Raw genomic sequence first — 19,558 nt, forward strand, 5'->3', positions numbered from 1 at the left:
GTGCACATTATCAGTAGTCACTGGGTGATCGCTTCTCGGTGTGACTTATCAGAGATCATACACCTGACTTTTATTACCGTGACGCCTGTCATATGAGAGAGAGAGAGAGAGAGAGAGAGAGAGAGAGAGAGAGAGAGAGAGAGAGAGAGAGAGAGAGAGAGAGAGAGAGAGAGAGAGAGAGAGAGACGTGAGAGTGAGAGACAGACAGACAGACAGACAGACAGAGGGGGAGAGGTAGAGAGAGATGATGCTTAAAGGGACAAAGCCGGCCATTTTTCATGAATTTTGTTTGATACAAGATACTACTTGTACTCATGTTGAAAGATACTGAATAAATGGGTGACCATGCATATATTTGACCCCGATTTTAGACACGATACATGAAACCATCGCGAGAATGAATTAATGGTCATGACCATTAATTCCTTTCGCAATGGTTTCATTTAATTTGTCTAAAACCGGGGTCAAATATATGCATGGTCACCCATTTATTCAGTGTCTTTCAACATGTCAAACAATATATGTCAAGTAGTATCTTGTATCAAACAAAATTCATGAAAAATGGCCGACTTTGTCCCTTTAATATTGGAAAAAACTTGCAAATTCTAGGATTAAATCGAGATTCCAGTAAACAAGTATCACACAAAATTGCATTGAGTATGGATGGGATAACGACAATGCCAATAGGCCTTGACTTTTACTATAAAAAGTAGAATTACTTATTTGCAAAACTATCGTTTGGATGCAATGCAAAGTATTTGCACTATGAAGCAATGTGGTGATGATAGCGTCGTATTTTCCACACTCGTACAAACAAAGCCCGAAATTAATGTTAGGAAATACTGGGCCCAATGTTTTCTCCTTGTGCGACCAGGGTACGATCACCATGACAATAACTATTCGTATTTAACGGGCACTTATATCAGTACGATCAGTTTACCTATAAACTTTAATCTTGGCCTATGGCTTCATTTTTGTAAACTATTAAACATTATGACACCTTAAGCTTCACAACACGAGTCTGTAGCCAATGTACGTACCAAACATTCGGATTTTGATTGTAATTTAGCTTAAAAAATCACAGCATGCCTCCTCAATATCTAAAGCCCCGTGTACATCTCTACAGCAGCAGAGACCGTGTTCAAATCTGCAACGTGGAGATTTTACGGATCTCAGTTCCTACCATACTACAAAAGCTTCACATTACATGGCGATTTATCAGACCAACAAAGTGACTTCATTTCAACGTTGACGAGTTTACCCTGCGTACGTGTCTGGTTGTTTCTGGGTCAGCAGGATTGTGGCGACACACCCCGTCCACATATCCTCGCCACCTGCCATGCCAGCTGCTAGGTTGTTGTTGAATTTTACGTAGGTTTGTGGATCGAGCGGAAAAAAATCTCTGGTTCGCACCTCCGGCCATCTGAAGTTGCCATCGAGTGGTCGTGATCAGCTCACCGTTCCAGCGGTCACTTCATGACCTCCACTTGACCCAGAATAGTACCTCAACAATTTTGAACATCGCTGGATAGGAAACTTAAATCAAACAATGAATAAAAACAACTCTCGATGCACAGTTCAAGTACGATGGAGAAGTGAAACTTCACTCGAAGGAGGACTTATCATTTCACGAACAGAAATACCCGAAACGGGGCATGGCATCAAAATTTCACGCTGTCACTTGATGACAACGTAACGACAGAAATAGCTAAACAAAAGTCCAGAAATTCGGACATTGGTCAGTTGAATTAATGAGTCACTTCAGGGTATGCGCACTTCTGTCTTGATACAACAGTACCATGGGTTAAAACAAAGAAAACGATCTCACAGTGTACCAGCAAAACGTAAATATTCCCTCCTCTGCATAAGGAGTGAATATCTTAGTTAATTTTCGTGTGGACTGGTCTGAGCGAAAATGGCAGGGGCATTTGCGTATTGTATCGTGTCAAGTGTTATTGGAGTGTTGTTGTTCGGTGGAGGAATCGGACTCATACCGCTTTTTCACAAGATTGTCCACGATATGGTCGTTGAGGTAAGTTCTGCCGATGAGTGTCTCATTCCTGCAACGACAAAGCCCGTAGGAAAGAACTGCTAGCCATGGCATGTGGAATTTAAATTATACTTATAATAGTGTACTTCGAAAAATTGGTTTTTAATAAGCGTGTTTGCTTGTAAAAATGTTTGCAAGCACAAAATTCGTGCTTCAGATTCACACATTTGACAGGAACGTACAACTTCAAATTCATCGACACCCGGATTCCACCTGTGCACGGTGTAAGTTGAGCCAGAACCTGCACCTTGACACCACAACAAAGCAATTATTTCTCAAATCGGAATCCTGTACGCTGAGTACATTATTAACGTATATAACTTTTGATTGAGATCGTCTTTCAATGAGTTTATGGATAACAAAATGATGAGTACACGTGAGGAGAGAGTAGGAACGAGCGAACAGCTCGACAAAAAAGAATTTGGTAGCCGCCAAATGATGCATTCTGATGTGCACTCGTCCCACAAGTACTTTCAATTGGCCAATCGGTCATCGGCAAGGTTAAAAGTTTTGTACGAAAGACACCGGTGTTTTATTTTGCATCTTTTATGTCGTCGGCCTTCTTACTTCGCATATGGTCAAGACGCGTTTACCTATTAGGTCTCCCTGAAAGCATTTTGAAACACGCTCGTCAAAACCCGACGACATTCTGTACATGACGCAATGATCACGTGACTGATCACAAGTGAATTGAAAGCGCCGTTAATTTTAACCGTTGATGTATTTTCAAGTACATTTTATTGTATTTAAACTTTATTTATTAATCTCGATAACTCCATAGGTTACGAAAACTCTTTTCATGGAGGTCGTATTTTCAAGTACATTTGATGTGTACATTGTGAAATGCAGTTTTTGTTCCAATACCTACAGCACGTCGCCAACTGTCAATTTGTCAATATAGTATGCACGTTTGCAATGTCCAGTTTCTGTTGGTTATTGTTGATGAATCCGGACTCCAAATAATTTGTCAACAACAGCATCGCGTATAATTGTGTATAATGCATGGAGCTGGCAAGTCTCAGACTGAGAAGTTGTGTATTTGTTTTATAGAACGAATGTAATAAAAATGATATCTAGAGTTACAGCTTTTCTGTTTTCACTGGTACACACCCGTGTAGATATCTTTGCGAGGCCAACAATGTTCTCTCGGGTACGTAGCTTTGTAAACACGTAAGCGAACAGACTATGTTCAGATGACGGGATGCCGTTTGGACGTTGTTTGGTGAGGACTCGTTCAGATGCAGAAATAATCTGTCACTCCAAAATGTATTTTTTCAAATATCCCATCCGGTGCCGGTTCATAACGAGTTTAATAAACTGTTATGGAATAATTTATAGTAGTGTTTAACCTGTAAACACGACTGGAACTAATTTGGGATAATTGGATTGTAAATTAATGCCGGTTTAATCAGCAAATGTAAGCTTATATGTTTTTCTGTTTCAGTTATACATTGTTTTTATGAGCAACTTGTAATATTGCAACAGTAAGCCATAGAATACCGAAACCTTTTGAGAAATTTAGTAAAATGAGCAATCCAATTATCCCAAATTATTTCCAATCGTGTTTATAATTTATATCATCCCGTTGGATCGAAGTCTTTCTTGCCTGGTAAGGGGCCGTCGATAATAAAAGCTGACGCACAGCAAACGTAATTCCTTCGTTTGGGGGGAGGGGGTAAAAGCTCATTTCGTTTTGTGTGCGTCAAAATCGCATAAGGATTTTCTATTGTTTTCGAAGTGCGACTTTGCAGCGAGGACGCAAAACTACCTTCGCGTTCATCGAGAACACAACGAAAAGACATGAATGTGAAAAAAACGTATGCTTTTTCAACGTGAAACATGTACGTGAAACATTTTCCTACGTGCGAAATACATTAAAATGTTCTGTCTTAAAAAGTGAAACGCGTAAAGTGGATGTTTATTAATTAATGTGCCCTTCCGGTATTTTTTCATGGGCGTGCGGATCGGAGAGGTGCGTGTGGGTTTGTCAGAAACGGCATCATAATATGAAATTGATTTCGCATAAGAACTTTCGTTTTGAGGGGGGAGGGAGGGGGTTTCAAGTAAAACGAAGGAATTACGTTTCTTGTGTGTCAGCTTTTATTATCGACGGCCCCTAATAACGCCAACAAACATTTCCCTTATACGTTCAGACTTAAAATGCATGTGCCCGAAAACGGAAACGTTGATGGCCGTGCATGATTAAAATCTAACCCCGAAGTTTCGGTTTGTTGTGAACTAATACACGTGGGCTAAATCATGCTGCGCCAGTTACTTCCCTGAGAGTGAAAGAATTGACGAATCGATTTTCCATGAGGAACAACCACGACAGCAAATCATAAGAGAACAAACAATATTTGAACAGGGTAACGTATTTCCTCAAGGAAAAAAATAATAATAAAACCAAAATTACTTTTGTTTCACATGTACAAAGCTTGAAAAATTACAGAAAGAGCCAAGAGAGGAATGTGAAGTAGAAGTAAAATTAGTCATAGAAATCGGTCATTCTCAAACCTTGCTTTCTGGCAGATGAAATCTCTCTGCCAGCTACAACCTTAATCGTATTCGATCGGAGTTGGAATGGCACTTGTTTTTGTTTTGAACAGTTACATTGCGCGGTGTTTGACCCATCTGCCTGCGTTGGACCTTGTGCCACCACAAACACAGACAATTGAGATTTTTATCTTGCTCTATATTTATTATCATGCGACAACGGTCGCAGAGAAACCACGCTCGAGATACCTGTCAGAGGCGAAACACAGTGCGCTTGTTTTGAAGAGGCTAAGTGCAACCATTAAGATTGTTTTTCTGTGTTGTTATTATTATTATTATTATTATTATTATTATTATTATAAAAATCATTTTTTATTGTGCTGGATAGAGTACATTTAGCCATCGGTCGTCATCAATGGCCTCAGCATGTAGGGATGTGCGACATAGATATTTCAATGACGTGTTCGTAATTTCTGTTCTCGCGCGTCGTGACCCGTATACCGAACGTTGTACCCACGGGTTTTTTATGAAAGTTTGTCGCTCATCGAAAGCATGATTTGCCCGCAACAGAAGTCAAAGGGTGATATCATTTGCAAAGGCAAATTATGTAAAAAATATACAATATCTTGCAAATGCAGGACATTTGAATTGAAATCGAAAAGAAATATCCCAACAAACGCTCAGTAAATTTATTGATGGTTATATTTTATGTTCAGGTATTAACTGAAAATTACTGAAAAATGAACTTAAAATATTAGAAAAGGTGACAGTGAATATAAAGTTTTCTAAAAATAATCTCAATATTACGAACTGTAGTCGAATTATCATCCGGACAACACATGGTACGCGTGATGATACAAACGTTCTTTTATAACTCTTGAACATCATAATCAGCGAATCAGATTTATCATCGCTTCGTCAAAATTACTGCCAAATATGTTTGACCTAGCTTTACAAGATTGCTACTAGCACAGGGGCTTGGTATCGAAAAGTCGAGTCGAGCACCAATAGTATTTATCATAACACGCCACATGCTTATTCCCCTTCGTGATTCGCCAGAACACGTCACCTGACGAGAAAGTAGATGCTCACTTGTTCCTACTGGTTCGTAAAAAGTGACGTCACGGGCGTATTTCTGGGCGTTGGCAGGGACAAAATAGTAACTTGACTGTATGCGGACATTTTATCACAGTCAGAGAAACGTCCGTTATAATTTGTCACACAAGCAAGTGATAAAGACAGCGAATTCACCACTTTAATCTGGTTTCTCGTTCCCCCAGCAACTTGTGATCGATAAGTCATCGATGACTTACGACGGCTGGGTGTCCCCCGGTGCAACGATATACATGCAGTTCTGGTTCTTTGATTTGGTAAACCCCACGGAGGTCATGAGTGGCCACCTCCCGTATTTTGCAGAAAGGGGACCATACACATACCGGTAAGTTGTAGTTCAAAAGTCTATGTATATATGCACTAGTTATTGCAAGCAATATTCGTCCAGAAGTTATGATCAATGAATGTGATATATTAGACATTTATTATACAAGCCTTACCTGTGTCGTGTGTGCGTCCATTACGCAACCCAAAAACCATGTTATTACTTTACCCTCGCCATCTCTGTATAGTATTTCAAAATAGCATTTCAAAGAAAATGGTTCATATATATTGATTACCCCCCTCCTCAGACCCTTCATTAGTATGTTCTACTAATCATCCATGAAGGGGGTGGGGGAAAGAGGGGCAGCTCATAGGTATAGACGGACCTCATGAGCTGCTAACGAGTTACATTGTCGGAGCAATAAGCCCCATGGTTAGTGATCCCCGGGATGGCGATGCCGTCCAAACCATATACCGAGGTAAAACCTCGAACTACATCACTGCAGGTACCTTCAACCTTCAACAACTGTAACATCCCTCTTCCATGCAACCCATTATCACCACGACAGGCGCACATTTACTACAACTCTCATGTTTTGCTCGTATAGAGAACACAGAGAGAAGCAAAACATAACCTGGAACAATAACGGCACAGTGTCTTACAGAAATAAAATGACTTACATATTCGATCCTTCGATGTCAGTCGGCACTGAGGATGACGTGTTCACCACGATTAATATTCCACTGCTGGTAAGAGAATTGTTTCCGTGCACTTGAACTTCATGACTGGTGATCACTAGAAATTCATAAAGTACACTTTCAAGCTAAGATAAATTAACAGGCAGTTGGGTTTACGAATTTCAATATTTGTTGAAATGGTGTAAGAGCACAACGACTTTTCATCTAATTTCCCCTAGAATCTTAAATGTATTCATGACAACATCAGCTTCGACAACTGCGATTTTTTGTTCAACCTATTTCGCTGGATTCAAATGGACCGAGCACTCGTTTACCATCGTCAAGAAATTATTATATGAGTCAATAAAAGGACGACACCCACTATTGGATCTGCACAATGAGATTGTCCAATTCAATTTTGCCCCCTGTAAACTACAATAATAGTTATTCTTATCTATTATGCAGACAATCACCACATTTCTTGAATATTCACCAAACATTGTGAAGTGGCTGGCCGACCTTTTCAGTCGAATAGTTGGAGAAGATCTATTCATTGAGCGATCAGTGAAGGAATTGCTGTGGGGTTACGAAGATCCAATCTTTAGTTTTATACACACTTTTACGGGCGACACGTTTCTGCCAAGTGGGGACTTTGGACTATTTATGGATGTAAGTGATATAATTTTACCCGATATGTGCATTGGAATGTGTGTTTATATGTACCTGTCCAAACTGTACGTGTATGTATGTATGTATGTATGTATGTATGTATGTATGTATGTATGTATGTATGTATGTATGTATGTATGTATGTATGTATGTATGTATGTATGTATGTATGTATGTATGTATGTATGTATGTATGCATGCATGCATGCATGCATGCATGCATGCATGCATGCATGCATGTATGTATGTATGTATGTATGTATGTATGTATGTATGTATGTATGTATGTATGTATGTATGTATGTATGTATGTATGTATGTATGTATGTATGTATGTATGTATGTATGCATGCATGCATGCATGCATGCATGCATGTATGTATGTATGTATGTATGTATGTATGTATGTATGTATGTATGTATGTATGTATGTATGCATGCATGCATGCATGCATGCATGCATGTATGTATGTATGTATGTATGTATGTATGTATGTATGTGTGTATGTGTGTGTGTGTGTGTATGTATGTATGTATGTATGTATGTATGTATGTATGTATGTATGTATGTATGTATGCGTGTGTGTGTGTGTGTATGTGTATGTATGACAGTATGTATGAATGTATAATACAGTCTAGCTTCGTTATAAACATTTCAGTTTTTACGTGCAGTGAACGCATAGGATAACAAACTTTCTGAGTGTACAGCCCATTAAAAATATCAAGTAAGATAAGAAAAGTTCCCGAAGCTGCCTTGTTGAATACCTAAGGCAAACATTGATGATATTCTGGTGTCAAACCAAAGGCCAAACACGGGCATGTAAGAACCAGTGACATTTCCGTAAAAACGTAGGAGTTAAAATGAGAAGTAAAAGCTGTCTGATGGTATTTTTGCGTGATTTGCGAGATGTGATCTTTATCAATCGCAAAAATGTTTCCGCTAACACTTCTCCAGGAAACAGTTGGTTAGGTATGTCCAGTTGCTGCTATATTTAATGGGATGTGACACATATAAAGAAACCAAAAAACAAAGAACACAACTTTGCAAAATTACGCGTGGTTTTTAATATCGCGCAAAAAAACTAGGGTCGGAGGTTCTCCTCTTGTCTGTGAATAGACTAGGTAGGGTTACCCGACAAACCCATAATTTTTCATTTGGCCTTAGTCTTTCTACTGCACCTGTAAAACAGCTTAACCTTGAAATAGCTTCCACTATTTTGCCACCATTGGGTAATCGGGTTGTTTGCAGTGTACTCGAATAGAAGTGAGGCAATGTAAAGTACTAGCATTTTTATAAAACGTTCTTTGCACATTGCTCGATCTAGAACATCCAAGTTTTGCCTTGCTCACAATGTTCTGACTGACGTGAGCGGTAATCGAGGGTACTCTGTGTTTAATTATGAGTAAAGCTACACAGACAAGACATATCGTTGTGTCGATTTTTTCGTAAGAAAAAAAAGACAAAGTATCGGTTCTGTACGGAGGTATTTACTGAACACACTGGTCCCCCAAATTACCCAGTATGCTGTCGGGTATTGGTTCATATTATAGTGTGTCTGCCCACAAAATATCTATCTATCTATCCACCCATTCATATCAGTATATACAAGTCTATGCTGTCCTATCTACACGTTTCGGTGTATGCGTCTGTTTCTATTCACATATTCCTTTTCTAAAAGTAAACGTCCGCAAGTCCCCATGAAGTTATGCTTATTCTTGTCACACGTATTGATATTATTGAACGTACAGTGCTTACAGGCAAGCCTTGCCACTTCGATGCCTTGTATGCACATTTTTTACGTACACTAAACGTTTTCATATCATTAATAGGAAGGAACCTAATGACTGGATTGTTTGTAATAGTGTACCTGACTTTAATTGGATGTGTGTGAGTCAATAGCTATCTGGTCGTAAAGACATTAATTTGCACCCCAGACTGGTGATAGTAATCTGTCTCAAGGCTTTCATGTCAGATATATTTCGGTGTCAGTTTTCTGTTATTTATCCTGTACAAACAATCCAGTCATTAGGTTCCTTCCTGTTAATGATATGAAAACGTTTAGTGTGTGTAAAAAAAAAAGCATACCGCGCATCAAAGTGGCAAGGCTTGCCTGTGAGCGCTGTAAATAGCTTTACATTAACATCACTGGACTACCCTGACTGTATCCAATAATCTGTCTGATGTGACTGTGTCCAATATCTGTGATTACAGAAAAACAATTCCGATGATGGTGTGTACACGGTTTACACCGGGGAACATGACATCGACAAACTTAACAGCATTGAAAACTGGAACGGTAGACCCAACGTGACGTGGTGGACAACTGATGAAGCTAACATGATCAATGGGACGGGTAAACAACAGTTTTGATTCAAACATCCCAGTGTTCGTTTAAGAATATATACATCTATCCTACAGCTGTTGAGAGTGCGTCGGCAGCATAGCGTTGAGCTTGTCTACATTTTCTCGCAATCATGGATACATAGATATCGCAAATTGCCAGAGAAAGGACAGACGGACACGGAATCTGTAGAATCATTGCGCATGTGCAGTTTTTGGTGCAATTATACTGTACATTGACTGTGTTTCTCTGGGATCTGTGGGCGAAATGCACAGGCGCTCCTTAGCTGGGTAGTCTGCTAAGTAGATCGATTTTCGGATCGATCTATTGATCCCGTAGTCGATATGCCCGCCACTGCAACCTAGTGAGTATTTAGGTTGCATAGTGGCGGGCATATCGACTACGGGATCAATAGATCGATCCGAAAATCGATCTACTTAGCAGACTACCCAGCTAAAGAGCGCCTGTGGCGAAATGACAGAGAACGGAAAGGAGAACCTTGTACTTCCATTAATTCAAAATTCCACTTTCGAAATTTTATACTTCTCAGTTCAAAGCTGTCTTTCTAAATTTCAAGATCAATCGGTATGTTGTCACTTTCCATTTGGAACAAATGCACCAGGTCATTGCGCTATCATGATGATAATAATATCTTTTGTAATATATTCATTCATAGATGGGACAATGAACAGGCCATTTGCAGACTTATCGGAGAAGCCTTATCTCTTTTCGTCTGACATTTGCAGGTATGTTAGGTATCCACTGTACAGTAGTACACATCCCATAGCTACTTTATGCAACTTGTAGACTTTGTTTTTTTCGACTTTTTGTTCCGATATTAAGTAGTCATATATTGTTTTCTGATTAGGTCAATATTTGGTGAATACGAAAAGGACGTGCACTACGAAGGAATACGGTTGGTGCGCTTTACTGGTCCCAGTTACATCTTTGCCAACGGCACGGAATACCCGCCAAATGCTGGTTTCTGTACTCCCGACATCGATCACTGCTTACCCGGTGGTTTGTTGAATGTCAGTGTTTGTAAACAAGGTACATATGCGACTTTCATTTTTCCTTCTCTGTGTGCATATAGGAACATGCATGTATGAGCTGCCATTTATAAGTATGTATGTATGGATGGTTGGATGGATGGAGGGAGGGAGGGAGGGAGGGAGGAAGGGGATGGGATGGGACAGGATGGGATGGATGGATGGATGATATCACAAATCACACAAATTATTTTCAGCTTTAAATTGTATTAAATGATATAATAATTATGATATACGTAACAGGAGTAAATATGTGTGACACATAAAAGTGGGGATGAGAAAGAGTTAACTGATGAAGAAAAGTTTCATGCAAAACTTTACAAAGAATATGCCATAGAGGCTGTCGTTTCTCTGTCCCGTCGCTGGCGGCGTCCACTCAGGTCACACAAACGCATGATGATATGTGATGTAGAGCAGAGTTAGCGAATTTGTTAATTCGTAGACTCGCTGTAGACTTACGGTAGTGTTGCGCCTCGAAAGTGAAAGATTTGAAATTTCGCTCAAATTGTCCAAAATGAAACTCTTAACCATTAAACATTCTCTTACCAAATCAACAATTAAAATCGGGGTTACCGTACAAAGTTTGGAACTGGCGAAACAAATTACCGAACATTTTGCGATATTTGAAATTCAAAATGGCCGCTATCCCTGTGTTAACTCTGGGGAAAATTAAATTAAATTACATTAAATTTTGGATTTCGAAAAACTAAGAAGGGGAAAGTTTTTCTCTCTCCCAAGGGCTTTAAAATGAGCCCCCCACATGGTGATCAGAAAAGAATTGTAGAAAATTGAGTCCGACTACTCATCCCGGAGGCGCGCCTTCTACCTTAATACAGCTTACAGCAGGAAGAAGTGAATATACATGTTGTATTTCAATTGCCAAGCTCTACGACATTAAGGCAGTACGCACCTCGACACCAACGTGGCCGCCATACTTGTGTTAACTCTAAGGAGAAAATGAAATGTTTGATTTTCTCACCAGAAAAGCTTCAAGTAAAATTCCCAGGAACAAGAATATCACCCTCTTGTCGAAGAGTGTTTGTTTTCTGTCATAGCTATGATTTCATACTAATTTTAATTTGTGCGCGAATGAAATATTTCGTAAAATATAAATTGTAGAAGTACGTGCTGATTTGGAGATGACAGTGTATCGCAATTGTAAGATCTACATGTTATTTCATGTTAGGCTACATCTTCGTGCATTAATCAGTACACACTTTGTCTGTTTCATTCGTAGGCGCTCCTGTGGTGTTTTCTTTGCCACACTTCCTGTACGCAGATCCCAGGGTACTGCTGCCTACAATGTCACCCAACAAGGAGGAACACGAGACTTTCGTGGATGCAGATCCTGTAAATATGTATAGCCTTAACTTTCTTATTTCCAAATGTATTTCCTATGATCTTGTCAACATACATATGCACTGATTGATGACCTACACGTTGATGACGTTGGTTTCTTCATACAAGATTCTATAGCGAGTATTAATTGACATGTGGTGATATTGGGCAAGAATTTCAAGCGCATCAACGTCTGCGCAATAGTTGGGTTTGTTCTGATATCATTGACCACTTCGCAATGAATTAGATTCTTAATTCACGTATAATTATCACATTTGGTGCCCATACTTCTACTGTAGAGCATCCAATTGCATGTAAACTTCTTTTCTTGCCGCTTAAAGTACTGCTGAAATATACAACAGTGGCTTGAAACTGACAACCCTCTTCCTTCGCAGATCACAGGTATAACTATGAGAGTAGCAAAACGACTTCAAACAAATATTCATCTCAAACCATCAAAATATGCAAGGTGAGGCATTTAAATGTCTAATTGAGCCGTTTGTCATGTATAAGTGGTATACCCGGATCATTTTACACCGGTTGACAGTCGTAGGCAGATAGGCAACACCAGGGTTCCCATATCATATACGGGCGACCATACTTAAAACTTGACTGTGTAATACATGATCCTACGGAAATTTCAGAGTTCAGCTCACTAATTCTACAATTGATAGATTCTGACAATAAAATTCCATCAATCGCTTTATTTCAATTTCCTTGCATGCAGTTGACACATTAGAAAACACATCGTAGATATGTAAACTATACTTTAAATTTTCCAGGCGAACTTCAGGAGTTCAGGAGATGTTCTTCCCGGTCATGTGGCTAAATGAGGTAATTTGATTATGATGCCATGGTATGGCATTGAGCTTTTAATTTATATTTTATAGAAAGTCAATACTATTAATACTATGCTGATGGCTATATAACCATATTTTGTCGACAGTTACAGATAACAGGATTGGAACTAATTTGGAATAATTGGATCTTTATATTTTTCAAATTTCTCAAAAGTGTTAGGTGCCCTACAGCTGAATGTTGCGATATTACAAATTACTCATAAAAACGAGTGTGTAACTTAAAAAGAACAGCATATGAACTTACATTTGCAAATTCAATCGACATTACTTCACCATCCAATTTTCCCAAATTATTTCCAATCGTGTTAGATGTTTAATAACTAGACAGGCATAAAACTCAGACTCCTTCATAATGACAAATGACAAGGACATTGCAAAACTGAAGTTTCAAAATCGTTCTGACAAAATTACGTTTGACTTCGATTTTGAGGGCGGTCATTTGCTATTGTAATATCGTTATGCGCTTTGTTTTTACTATATTTTGACCAACTTGACCAACGGAAACACTTTTAAATTCCTCGCAAAAATCATCACATTCGTACTTTAATCCAAAAGTTAGTTATTAATCGTTCACCATTTTTGTCATTGCAATATCTGTATACAATATACAATGTTAATGACCTGTAATTATGAGGTCTTGATCGGGGTTTGGTGACCGAGGTCGTGCGATGTGTGGTCCCGACCTTAAAAGGCCCGTGAACCGTGTGATAGCGGTCAACACAGTCATATCAAAGCTGTAAACAGTTTTATCGCACTCCTTGCTGCGGACGCTACAAACTAATCAAATAACAGATTTCTCATTTTTGGAGAAAATTGATACTGGTGGTGAACTTACCAAGTTTGAGTTCCTTCTTTGTTGTAGAAGGGCTAAATGTAATCAGCTGTATTTCCCCATAACCTCCGTGTGTGTCTGTCTGTTCGTCTATTCTCTCTCTCTCTCTCTCTCTCTCTGCAGAGTTGTGAATTGGATGATGCAAGTGTACACAAATACAAAGAATCCGTCCAAACACCAATTCAGATAATGGACATAGCCCCTTACATAATTGCAGGAATAGGTTTTATCATCATTATCGTAACTCTTATATTGGCCGTCAGGCGTTACAGGAAGAAACGAACGAGTCGGGTAAGACAGCAGTACTTTACAGAAACATTTTCTTGTTTTGCAAGTCGAAAAAAAATTCCAGGTTTCTAGCTTGTCTATATTTCTGTCACATTCTTTTGGACGATCATCTGATCCGATCGAGGGATACAGTAGACTATAGATTTTGATGGTCAAGTGAAGTGATAGTTTTTTATTTGTGATCTGTGTGTTTTTTAACTCTAACCACCTATTATCAGAATTTATAAATCCTTGATTTGGCTTCATTTGCGCATAATCAACGCAAAATCCATTCTTGTAGATTATACCATTGGACCACACTTTCCGATCACGCAACTTAGGGAGCCTTCAGTAATTACAGGGGGTGGAATTGGGGGCAGGGTCACTTTTTAGAAAACAGTTCAAGGGGGAGGATCACTTTTTATAAACCTATCTTGGGGGAGGGTCACTTTTGACAGAAGCTGATATTATAGCCAAAACTTTGATTGTCCGTGTGATATTTCCTGAAAAGGAAATCACCTACAAAATACGCACACACTTATAGACCCCAATGCATAGTGAAATTCCAAAATCAAATTTCTTACACAACATGATGCTTCGCAGAACCCTGCTGAATGAAACAGTCCCCGATTATGGTTTGTTTGAGCTTGATGTGCTACCAAAATTATTGAGAAGTGGATATGCCAGAGCACACCCACACCCCCAAGGCACTTCTATTGAAATTTCACATCAGAGTTCACGTTTTCCTGATTTTGTCCGCTTGATCTTTGACCCACATTGACACATTGCAAGTGGTTGCCTCGCCTGAAACATACGGCAAGTTGACTTCAAAGTTGCATATTCCCAAAAAATCATATACGGTAAAATGTTTTACTGAATATTATTGTAGACAATGACATGATAAGCTCTTTTTTTACAGTTATTTTGTTTTTGATATATAGCAAGAGTTGGGGATTTCAAAATGATCTCTAAATCCCTCCAACGGTGATCTTTAATTATTGAATTGTACAAAAATATAAAACAGGGGAGGTAGGTAAACATGATCAAAAAAATCAAATTCTTGTTCCCCGGCATCTTGTGTCTATATCTAGTGTGTCTCTGCCATTTGAGGGGCTCAGGTAACTCGTGACTAGAAGGTTTAGATTTAGGAGAGAATCTGGGATCTCAAGGTAACCACATGATGTACCTGAGGGACAACGTTTCTAATAGGGTCATTTATAGATCTGAGTCTTGCTGATTTTCACCTGGGTCATCAATTTCAAATGTGGCCCGAAACCACAACACGATATTTACAGCTACACTAAATCATACTAAAATGTCTAAAATGTCACCTTACTTCCATTCATTCATTCTGTATTGTGAAAAGCATACCAAACAATAAATGATCGATGTTTATTCAATATTTATCTCTAGGCACCCCTAAAAATTCAACATGATGCCAAACTTATTTCACATTATATTTGTACACCTGGTATTTCTGGATACACTGGTTTATTTCTGGTATCAATGATTAATGATATCTACTTATTTTTACCTGCATTCAGTTGTATTTATTCACGAATGTAGTATTTGAAATTTTATCATAACAAACAACACTCTTTGCTACACCGTTTTCTGGTTCTTGAAGGTGCCATAAATTGTTTTGAGAGAGTGGAGGTGCCACAGCTGAAGAAAAGTGACTTGTGTTGAAGAATGAATTATGCAGAGGATGATGCGAGTCATTGATAAAGGAGAGAGTCAAGTGTTGAATTTATTACCTGAAATGACACAGAAGTGTTGAAAATTATAACTGTCAACAAACCACAGTACAAAGGTCTAGCCATGGATAGCTTCGTAGAAATGTGTCAGAACTTTCCCTCATTCAATATTTGCTTCATCATCGTCTTTATTTCATTTTGTGAGTTATATTTATACATGTAAGGCTTAAGCTTATAGGCCTAATACTTGATCAGTTTACAACTGATCAATTCATTAAAACCTAATTCAATGTAATTTTATGACAATGACTTTCTGTCATTACATTTTTGTTGGCATGTCCTGTCATAAAAATTAATGGTAACAAAATCTATATGTACACTCAGTAGGTAATCCAACCTGCTAATTTTCCAAACCTATCATGAAACTTTCATTCATTTTATGTTTTGCATGAAATTCCGCATAAAACTCACCATATTAGTACAAAGGTCTATCCTGGATATATTTCAGAACTTTCCCCCATACAATCTTTGCTTCATCATCATGTTGTCTTTTGTGAGTTGTAATTTACACAACCTTTAATCAGTTGAAAAAAGGATCAATTCATTAAAACCTAAGTTAATGACTTTCTGTAATATGTAAGTTATTTGTCGACGTGTCCTGTCATAAAAACTGATGGTAAAATCTACATACTCGTACTCAGTGGGTGATCCGACCCACCCATTTTCCAAACTCCTTATCCTGAAACTTCACTCGTTTTACAGGTTTTGATTCTACATAAAACTTACCGTATTTACGAGATTTATGCATTAAAAAGTAAAACTGTATATTTTAGTTTCCTGAGATATCCTGATATACATAAAGTCAGCTGAAAGTAGAGGCAGTAAACCAATGAATGGATTTTATCGAACTTGATAGCCTAAAACTCATAAGCGTTCTGTTATAAAAAATAGACGCATGTTTCTACTATTGAGATCAAAGTGTCAGTATGTGTTGTATCTCAACTATTTTGGAACATTTTTGAATGGAAAACATGCAATTACCACCACCCGTCATCGTTCGAAAGCGGTTTGGCATATATGGATGTAGCTGTGGGTCCATAGCTGTGGTGTTTTCAGACGGGATTCCTGCCTTTTACGGGCGTGCAGTCCCGAGGTTCGGCCTTCGGCCTCACACTTTCGATCGACCATCCAAGCAACCATGACGCTAGCGCGCTGTACGCACCACCTGCACCTGTGATCGATATCAGTTCACTTCACTACTAGAAACACGCACATCATACAGTACACCATGGAGGTAGCAGAGACACCGTACACGGTAATTGCACGAGTACTGAACATGACCAGTCAAGAGTTAGAAAATATCTTTGTGACAAATGCAGAGATATAATCGTCATTGGATAATAATACATTTTTTGTCAGAATTTTAAAACTTCAGTAATCGTATGAGAGCCGACACGCGACGACGGTAGAACAGCGTATGTGTATCCCCGCCCCACCGCGGCCGCGGCCCTAGCTCCGCTGTCACGCTGAACACCTGACCTCAGCAGGTCACCGGGTCAGTAAATTTGTGATGTTTGGCGCGTGTAAACTTCCCGCTGTGTTTGTCTACAAATTTATACATTTCCGCGCGTAAACTCTGTTGAGTGGAAATCCGGTCACGACATGCGACTTCAAAACTGCGACATGCGTCCCGCGTGTTTGTCAAATTGCGACCTGAGCTGCTGAAAAAAAATTATTCATAGTTTCATCATAGACCCCAATGCATAGTGTATGGACATTTTGGTGAAATTCCAAAAACATATTTCTTGCACAACCATAAACTTGTAACCACTCTAGTCTAATCAAGAAAATTAATATCAATAATCAATAGTACACAAATGCAAAGATTTACCTATTTTTGTATTGCAAAAAAAACATTCATAATTTCATCATAGACACCATGGATAGTGAACCAACTTTTTAGATGAAATTCAGAAATCAATTTCTTGTACACAAATGTTCATTTTACTTCCCTATTCAAGCAAAGTACATTTAATACATTATCAAACATATATAAAATACAGATATAGCATGTTTTGTGGGGGTAAATTGTCAATAATTTGCCTGATAGACTCCATGCATTATGATTTGATATTTTTGGATGAAGCACTAAATCAGCCACATCTTGCCTTCTTATAGTTGCACAAAATATGGTGACCCTCCCGAAAATGTAATTTGTCCCTAACATAACAATTGAACCAATTGTTATGTAAATTAGCTGATACTGTTTAGTTATTCCCGGGGAGAATATCGCAGTGGTTGGGGGGGGGGGGTCAAGTTTTAGAATGTCAGACAAGAGGGAGGGTCACATTTTAGACAGGAGGATAGGGGGAGGGTCACATTTTACGGTACAGGTGTTTACAAATTCCCACGGCTTACCCCCCTGTAATTACTGAAAGCTCCCTTAATGAGATCATAAGTTGGTTTACCAGGATTTGAACGTATGTTGATAAAGTCCGTCAAATTTAAGTAGATCGATAAGATTCCAAGTTGGATTGTTTGAAACGAAAGTTAGGTTGTGAAGTTTCCACGATAGGTGGAAAGAAAGGAAGATAGATTGATAAAATCCCAAGTTAGGTTGTGAGGATTCGAGGACGTGATCCTGAGTTAGGTGATGTGAATCCGCAGTTAGGTTGCCAAGAGTTGAAGTCGCTAAGATTGGAAATAAGTTAGCAGGAAGTGGAAGTTCCGAAAGCTAGGGAGCGTTCAGTTATTAATCACCGGGGGTAAACCGACAAATACCTCTCGCGCCTCCGTCAAAATTAGTTCCCCTTCCTACCCACTCAAAAAAAGGTATCACCCCTTTGAAGGTTGGTAAAAATTTCGTAACACGCATGTACAGCATTGTGAGAGAGAATTTTCATATTTTGATATTTCGATATTTTTGTTCTTGTGACAAAGCATAGACGTAGAAGTATGAGATCAGATGGTGATTTCATCACTGTTGACAATGATCATCCATGTCACGATCACCAAGAGGGTGGGGCGTCCATGTTGTGCATTTGACTCCGGCGATTCACGTAGTATGGACACCATAGAAATACTCCCCCGAAACCCAACAGAATTCTGCATAAAAGGCACAGAATATAACACCTTTGCCATAGTTTACCTTTGTATGGACTTATTTGTATGGACTTACTGTATGGACCTGTCTTGGAATCCTCAAATCCGCTAACTTAAGATCAACTTATCTTTGGGTTCTCGCAACCCAACTTTGGATTCAAACAATCCAACTTTGGATTGCATCAACCGATCTTCAGGTCTTCACAACAAATCTACGGATCCTCACAACTTACAACCTTGGAGGAGTCAGTGAGTTTCATTTTTTTGCATTATTTGCACGCCATACTCCAACACTGGAAAATCATATCTGTTTTGTCTTTCAGTCATTAGAAAGTTGCACGGAAAGGACAAGTCTGTTACATGAAGAGGAATTTAAAGAACGGGGAAATGGGGAACCAAGACCAAATAGATGGTTTTGTCACATCACCAGGAAACTTGAATTTCACGAAAGCAAGTTGTAAATGACAGATTCAACAGCTCATTTCAAGGCTTATCAGTCTAATTTTATATCCACAAATATTCAGATCCTGCAAATCGGTTCGTCACAGCAGGGCTTCAAAAAGAGTTTTGACAGACTGCCCATCCAATGAAAATTCAATACAGCTGAAGTCACCTCCTTCACCCATCGTTTACCAGTGCACTGGGACAGACTGTCATCCTGGGGAAAAAGAGATTGTACCGATATTATGTGGACAAGTCCGAGTCAAAGAGATGTGTTGCTTCATAACCTTATAGAGAGCTGTTGACTCTTTTGTAAAGTGTGTATGAAAACAGAAAAAATACTGCAATTATACGGTGTCGCTC

General features: G+C 38.9%; 1 protein-coding gene across 2 annotated transcripts; it reads left to right on the plus strand.

The window, feature by feature from the left end:
• The first annotated feature begins 1,498 nt into the window (after positions 1 to 1,498).
• LOC139130365 (lysosome membrane protein 2-like) lies at positions 1,499 to 19,215 on the plus strand. 2 transcript variants are annotated; one of them, XM_070696157.1, is made up of 12 exons: positions 1,499 to 2,032; positions 5,824 to 5,981; positions 6,529 to 6,670; positions 7,064 to 7,267; positions 9,480 to 9,621; positions 10,286 to 10,355; positions 10,478 to 10,659; positions 11,896 to 12,008; positions 12,392 to 12,465; positions 12,779 to 12,830; positions 13,812 to 13,979; positions 19,078 to 19,215. In XM_070696157.1, exons 1-12 carry the CDS (start codon positions 1,916 to 1,918, stop codon positions 19,213 to 19,215), a joined length of 1,560 nt encoding a protein of 519 aa, XP_070552258.1. In that variant the 5' UTR covers positions 1,499 to 1,915. The 2 variants fall into 2 exon arrangements, with proteins under 2 accessions (XP_070552258.1, XP_070552259.1); XM_070696158.1 differs by lacking the exon at positions 19,078 to 19,215 and adding an exon at positions 15,583 to 16,464.
• Positions 19,216 to 19,558: the final 343 nt, after the last annotated feature.

This window comes from Ptychodera flava, chromosome 4, assembly GCF_041260155.1.
Source record: "Ptychodera flava strain L36383 chromosome 4, AS_Pfla_20210202, whole genome shotgun sequence".
Lineage (NCBI taxonomy): Eukaryota > Metazoa > Hemichordata > Enteropneusta > Ptychoderidae > Ptychodera > Ptychodera flava.

Bases quoted from the DNA above. Each gene is read 5' to 3' on its own strand.
- LOC139130365 (XM_070696157.1), top strand. From the start codon at position 1,916: ATGGCAGGGGCATTTGCGTATTGTATCGTGTCAAGTGTTATTGGAGTG. The intron at 12,009-12,391 runs GTAAATATGTAT...CTTCCTTCGCAG, and splicing joins CTTTCGTGGATGCAGATCCT to ATCACAGGTATAACTATGAG. The intron at 12,831-13,811 runs GTAATTTGATTA...CTCTCTCTGCAG, and splicing joins CGGTCATGTGGCTAAATGAG to AGTTGTGAATTGGATGATGC.